Source organism: Centroberyx gerrardi, chromosome 20, assembly GCF_048128805.1.
Source record: "Centroberyx gerrardi isolate f3 chromosome 20, fCenGer3.hap1.cur.20231027, whole genome shotgun sequence".
Lineage (NCBI taxonomy): Eukaryota > Metazoa > Chordata > Actinopteri > Beryciformes > Berycidae > Centroberyx > Centroberyx gerrardi.
In genome coordinates this window covers 13242501-13249450 of record NC_136016.1, presented here as the reverse complement: position 1 = coordinate 13249450, position 6950 = coordinate 13242501, and the positions used below count along the sequence as shown (strand labels likewise).

The following is a 6950-nucleotide window of genomic DNA, read 5'->3' as shown; positions in this document are numbered from 1 at the left end:
GGCTCATCACAAATCATAACCCACCCACGACTTATATTTATGTTTGTTGAGAGAGGAGACATCCCTTCAGCTGCCTCAGTGATGTACCTAAAATTCACATTGCTTCAGCTTTGACTAAGACTACATTTAACAGCACACAAAATATTAGTGCTTTCCCCATTACTGTAGGCATGCAGTAAAAATACACATTCACACTAAATCAAATTTTGTCTCATGAGTCATTATTTGCAGTGGACAAGTATAGGCTATTACTACTGTGAATCAGTAAAATATTTGAATCATATGTTTTTGTTCAAAAGAATTCAACTTTGAAATAATCCTTGTTAAAAGGAAATACCCGCCGGGGGAAAACTCAAGCTTTCAGACACTCAACAATGCTCTGCTCACTAGACTGTATAAAATGTTTTCCTGTTTACAGTAACTCTCCTTACCTTTCAAGGAAGCCAATTTACACCAGTCTCCACTAGCAAAAAGGCTATGAGTTAGAATAAAGTTATTAGAGAAATCAAACCAAAACAATTTAATATTGCCTATAACCTCAGCAGTTACAGTGTCAGGGTGAAAGATGAAATGAAAAAAGGTGACAGTGGAAACCGATTATAAAGGCTGTTAGCACGCGACACTGACTGATCTGTAGACCTTCAGGCTACCCACGATTTCCCCTGTGCCAACGGCCTGATGCCAGTGTCACGCAACCTGGTGTGTTATGACTGAAATATCTGCTGCTTACTCAAACTGTATAACATAGCTGGGTGGGTTGATCAGAGTGTCTCATTTCAAGTTGACTGTATAGAAATTAGTATTTCCTCATATAATAATGTTATGTGCCACGCAACCTGGTGTGTTATGACTGAAATATCTGCTCCTTACTCAAACTGTACAACATAGCAGGAAGGGTTGATCAAAGTGTCTCACAAGTCGATTGTGTATGAATTAGTATTTCCCCATATAATGATGTCATGTTATGTACTCTACAGTAGTCTGCTCTAAACTATGGATGTGGAGTTGGACAAACTGTCACACCATTTCACAACAGACCAAACAGGCTTACTCTTTGCACATAATAGAAGGTTTTCAATCATCGCTGTCATCAGTCTCAGCATTAGTAGACTAATGGCACAGCTGAACCTGCTGGCTTGAAACAGCCACCTGCTCAGCAGATCAGAAACCTCTCCCAACCAACAATCAGAGGCTAATTGGACAGCTGACCCTCCTGGCTTGAAGTGGCCTACTCAGCAGTTCAAAAACCGCTAAGAAACTGCTCCTCTGTACCTTCAGATAACATCACCTTATGTGGGCTGCTGCTCTGAAACACAAAAGATAGGGAGTTAAATGCAAAACACTACTGAATGATTCTCCAGTAAGTAATCAGCATGCATGAAACACATTTGTAACATAGCAAACAAGTTTTGTTTTTTTTGTTTTTGTACTTCACTTTAATTCTCGAGAAACTTTGAATTATCAACAAAGTTGGGGTGACAATAACATTGACCTGACTTGTATATGACAAGAGTGCTATTTTTTATGGATTAATTGCAGCTTCCTATAACAAAATCTACTATCATCTCTATGGTACAAATGAACCTGATTAGTCTTTATTTATTTGCCTCCAGCTATGGCCTACTATGATGCGACAACAGACTACAATGACTACAGCTCCACTTTTGATACGAGCATCTACCTCGATGGTAACGACTCACTTCATGAGATGTGTGAACCTGATGAGCAGGAGCTGACCATCCAAATGTTCCAGACCTGTGTCTTCTGCCTGATCTTCCCCCTGGGCATGTTGGGAAACTCCCTGGTGATCGCCACCTTCGCTCTCTACCGACGCCTCCAGCTTCGTTCCATGACCGACGTCTTCCTCTTCCACCTGGCGCTGGCTGACCTCCTGCTCCTCCTCACGCTCCCGCTGCAGGCCGTCGACACTTACCTGGGGTGGATCTTCTCCAGTCCCCTCTGCAAGGCTACGCGCGCCTGCTACGCCATCAACACGTACAGCGGGCTGCTGCTGCTAGCTTGCATTAGTATTGACCGCTACATGGTGGTGGCACGGGCCCAAGAGGTGCTCAGGTTGCGTAGCCAGATACTAACAGGAGGCAAGGTAGCTGCTGTAGGTGTGTGGGTGGTCGCGTTGCTCCTCAGTATGCCTGAGATCCTGTTCTCTGGGGTGTCAGGTTCAGGTCTGGAAGCATACTGCGGGATGCAAAGGAGTGGAAAAGTCAAAATGGTCACCAATGGAGCCATCATCGCTGTCTTCTGCCTGTCCTTCTTTGTCATGGTGATATGCTACTCTTTGATTGCTCAGGTGCTGTGGGAGGGGCAGGGACAGGGGCGGGGCAAGGGGTGGCATCGGCAGCGTACCTTGAAGTTGATGGTGGTGCTGGTGTTGGTGTTTATGGTCTTCCAGCTGCCTTACACCGTGGTGCTGTCGCGCAAAATGGCGGGGCAGTTCTGCGCCCTCCTGTTAGAGTACGTCACCTGCACCTTGGCGTACACCCGCTGTTGCCTCAACCCCGTCCTCTACGCCCTAGTTGGTGTGCGCTTCCGGAGCGATGTGTTGAGGCTCTTCCACGACGCAGGCTGCATGCGTGGGTTCAAGTCGGAGAGCTGCGTCTCCATGTCGCTCTCCTCCCCGGCTGCCACCACGCTGTCAGCTTTCTCTCCCACTTCCCCTGACCGCAGTCACTCCAGCATGGAGACGGCACCTGCCACCAAATTTCAGTTTCCAGCAGCCTAATAATATTTCATGGAGTGGTCTTTAAATTTGTTAAAGAACCCATAAACTTTTTTTGGATTTGCAAAGCTATGCATTTAATCATGATTCACCAAAAATAGCATATTATAAACTAAATTTGAACCCAAAATAGCCAAAAAAATATATTTTTGTCATCCTTCCTGTAAATGTTCTCAACATGCACTCGGGGGCGTAGCATTATGGCTTGACATCTCTTACTGTGCTGAAGTGCTGAGCTTGGTGTTCATTTCCAGGTTGACATGTATATATTTTTTTGGGTAACCCTTTATTTGGATCCAATGAAGATACTCAACAGGTGAAAAAACGTAGATGTTCATTTGCCTATTTGTTGCATCTCTACAGACTATGTAACCCAAAACTTTACCATAGCCTAACCCTAACCTAACCCTAACCCTAACCCTACCCAACCTGACCCTAATTCTAACCCTACCTTCAGCCCGAAGATTAACCCTAACCCAGACTTTAATATCTACAGTATTGACTACTTTCCACGCTATTGTAAGTATGACTTGAAACTCAATAAATTTTTAGTGACACATTATAGTCACTTGATAGTAAATTCAGTATCAGCATTGGACTATCCAAATAAAGTGCAACCTTTTTGTTGTACCACAGATTAGCATGCCACCAATTCCAAAAAAGGCACACTGATTGTGATAAGTTACAACAAGTCAACAAACGTTTGATTACAATAATATTTCTTCTTCAACAATATTCTCTTTGGTCTTTATTGCAATCTGCTCAAATACTGTGTGCTCAGATGCTGATGTGAACAATTGTCATGCATTCTATTGTTCCATTGTTTGTGATTATTATTATTATCATTGTTATCATTGTTATTATTATCCATATTTACTTTTTTTTTTATCAGAGTCACATGTCATGAACTAACCTCTGATTTCCATTTAATGGGATCTTTAAAGATACTATACTGGGGGGGGGGGGGGGGGGGTCATTTTATACTGCATAAATACATGGCTTGAAATGATACTGTAACAAACTTTTCTTAACAATAAAATGATTAAAATAGGCCTATATGAGCTGTTTCTGGAGTTTGATAGTATAACATTAATGTACGGTAATTTGGTTTTATGAATTTTAAACATAATGTATATACTGCACCATGTATATTGCAAAATGACACCTTTATTTCAAAAAGTTCCAATCCATTTTTTTAAATTGTCATATCCTTCCTGTCTGCATTTGATATTGGTTTATTTTTTTGTTTTGATGTATATTTTTCTCCACTCACTTTTGCGAATAAACTTTGATGCAAATAATTCCTCAAGTCTCCTCTGTCCGCCAGCCACAAAGAAAGCAACATAAAATACATTAGGGTACTACATACAAGCAGATATATTTCCAATGCCTCAACAAAAAATGATTTTATTTTACCTCTGTGTGAGACTTTGTGATAATACCCTTGAGGTTTCAAGTAGTGGTGACTGAAATTCATTTCAAACACACTGAGTCAATTTGGCCTTCAGCTATGAAAGCTGCTACTGAGTGGAGAAAGGAAGATGTTTTTTACTACAACTTCTAAGTAGCAGGTACAGTAAGTGTGTTTCCACGGCCAAGATGTGCTCACAGGCCAATATACCCATGCAGTGTGTGGTCCACAGGGGTGCCATTAGTAGTCTAGCATATCTATTGATTAACTATATTAATTCAAAGTAGCCACAAACATTCATTCTGGTTAGATAATTTCACCACTTCAGCTAGTTTGCTTTGCAGCTGGCAATTTTTTGTAACAATTGCCTTTCAAATTAAATATTCCATTAATTATTTCTATAACTTTGTATATAACGTGTTGATTCCAAATGACTGTTACAAACACACACACACACACACAAACCCCTGCAAACATCAAACATCATCTTGCCTACAGAAACACACGTACAGACTCTAGTATCATAAGTATGTGACAAAACTAAGTCCAGAGTTATCCTATAATGGATGTTGCTTTTTGTTCAGTTTGTGTTTCCGTATGTTGTTATTAAATTTGTCACTGCTATACAGTATGTTTGTATATATTTATGGATGTATTTATTTTTCTAAGTATATAATCAGAAATAACGGTCTCTGGCACGAGTTGTGAGACTGCTCATGCTTCTCTGTGCATTGGTGAGTCTCACATCTCACAATGTGAGCAAACCAATGCACAGGGGCGTCACTTCAGTGAACCCTCAGGTACGGCAAAGCCCCTGTCTGTCATATCTATATGAATCAATATGATTTGCCATCAAAAAATTGTAACCCGCTTAATCTATTAAATGTCCGGCAACAAGTGGAGCAGTGACTGATATTAGCCAATTGGTCAATATGATAAATTATTACTAGACGTAGGTCACCAATTTTGTCAGATGCTTTATTTTTTTTATTTATTTATTTTTATTATTTTTTTTTTTAAAGATAAAACCTCAAATGTGGACTCACTTAGGCTGGGGTATTGCAAGTGTCACCTTGTCATACCCATTTTACACCCATGGCAATGCAAAATATTATTTACATGCTCAGTTGCACAAAATATTGTGGATTTCTTGGTGTTTTGTTAGAGATGGTATATGACCTGATTTATTGCATGTTTCACAGTGTAAAAATCTTTAACTGAAAATTTTCAGTAGCAACAACATTCTAGAATTCTGTTGGAGTCTAAAGTGTTAAAAGTATGTTTATAATAATTATGATTTGCTCTACTTTATTTAACCTTCCTATTATGTTAAACATCTTTTATGTTTGGGGTCAAATTGACCCACAAAAAATTATTGTATTTGAAAGTGTTAGCCAAGTTTACACTTCATAATATCTGCAAGTAACACATAGCAGAAATGAAAAAAACACCAATAAAAAGTAAATTAGTCACCAAAATAGCATTTCAAAGAGCTGTGGCACGACCTCATTGGCAGAAAATCTTCAGGTGAGATAAAACTATAAAAACTCAATAAAACTATGTGTCTTTGTCATGGGGGATGGAGCAGGTGAACCCAAATGCAGACACTGGACAAGCAGGTAACGGTGAAATAAGAAACAGAGTCTTTATTTACTTGAGCAGACAGAGATGGTGAGATGGAGGCTGGCTGGTGTTAGGGCTGAGGTGAGGGGAAGGAATCCGGGAAAAGGCTTGGTAGAGGGAATCCCGAGGATGAGAGCTGACTTGACGGGCTTGGCAGGCAGACGAGGCGGGCAAGCAGGCAGGTAGGTAATCCATGAATGGCATGACGATCCGGCAGGGACTGGCTGTCTGTGGAGTCTTCTTGTAGTGGAGTAGTGAGCAACAGGTGTGGAGGAAGAGAGCAGAGAACAGACATGCCCACACCACACACACAGAGACAGACTGGGAAGCAGAGGAAAAACACCAGGAAAACACAAGGGCTAGCTAGGCTGGGATCATGACAGTTGTGTTAGGGCTCTAAAGCATGGGGAAGTTTGTTAAAGATCTAAAAATTGCATGGGAAAGTTCCCTCAGTATGAGTCAAAACAAAGAGAAAGAAAATATGTGTAAAACTTTTAGATTTTCTCTGGTTTTATAAGGCTATTGTGTTTAGGGTCAAAATGACCCCAAACTTTTATGTTTACCAATTTTCCCCATGAAATTAGTAAAAGTCATCATGTATCAAGCTGAAAAAATAATGCTAATCGTGTTTTTAGATACGTTAAATGTTGAATGGGGTCAAATTTACCCCAAACATAATAGGAGGGTTAAAAAAAGCATTAAGTCTATCAAACACTTTTAAACACATTTAATAAAATGTGTGAATCTGGTACTGAAACTTGTGTGAGTGGGATGCAGCCTACAGTAGAGACGAGAATGACTCAGGAAACCTGCTTGTCTTTTTGGAGACAAGTGGGTTTACTTGTCAGCAGCCTCTTGTGAACTGAAAATAGCATGAAGTTGGAACTGTCATCAGCGATCACTGGCAGTGGTATTCTGGTGAGTTTTACCTTCATGATCATCCTATATGAAGATAATATAGGGGATTTGGTAAGTAATGATTGTAGTGCAACACTCACATTGAGATGTTCAATAAATATGAGTTAAGATAGTTCTAAACAACTTATTTTGAGTTTACAAGGGTTCAAAAAGTTGGCTACTCAAGACTACCCAAAATTTAAAAGGTCAGGTAAAAGCTCTATAGTTGTACTGTGATGTTTTGAGCACTAGATGTCACCCTGATGCAGAGGCACTGTAGAC

The 6950-nt window shown here is 40.2% G+C and overlaps 1 protein-coding gene across 1 annotated transcript; it reads left to right on the top strand.

Moving 5' to 3' along the window:
* The first annotated feature begins 1615 nt into the window (after window positions 1-1615).
* Window positions 1616-3244, top strand: ccr10 (chemokine (C-C motif) receptor 10). The gene has a single exon (XM_071914819.2). The coding sequence runs from the start codon at window positions 1616-1618 to the stop codon at window positions 2738-2740; it is 1125 nt and encodes a 374-aa protein (XP_071770920.2). The 3' UTR covers window positions 2741-3244.
* Window positions 3245-6950: the final 3706 nt, after the last annotated feature.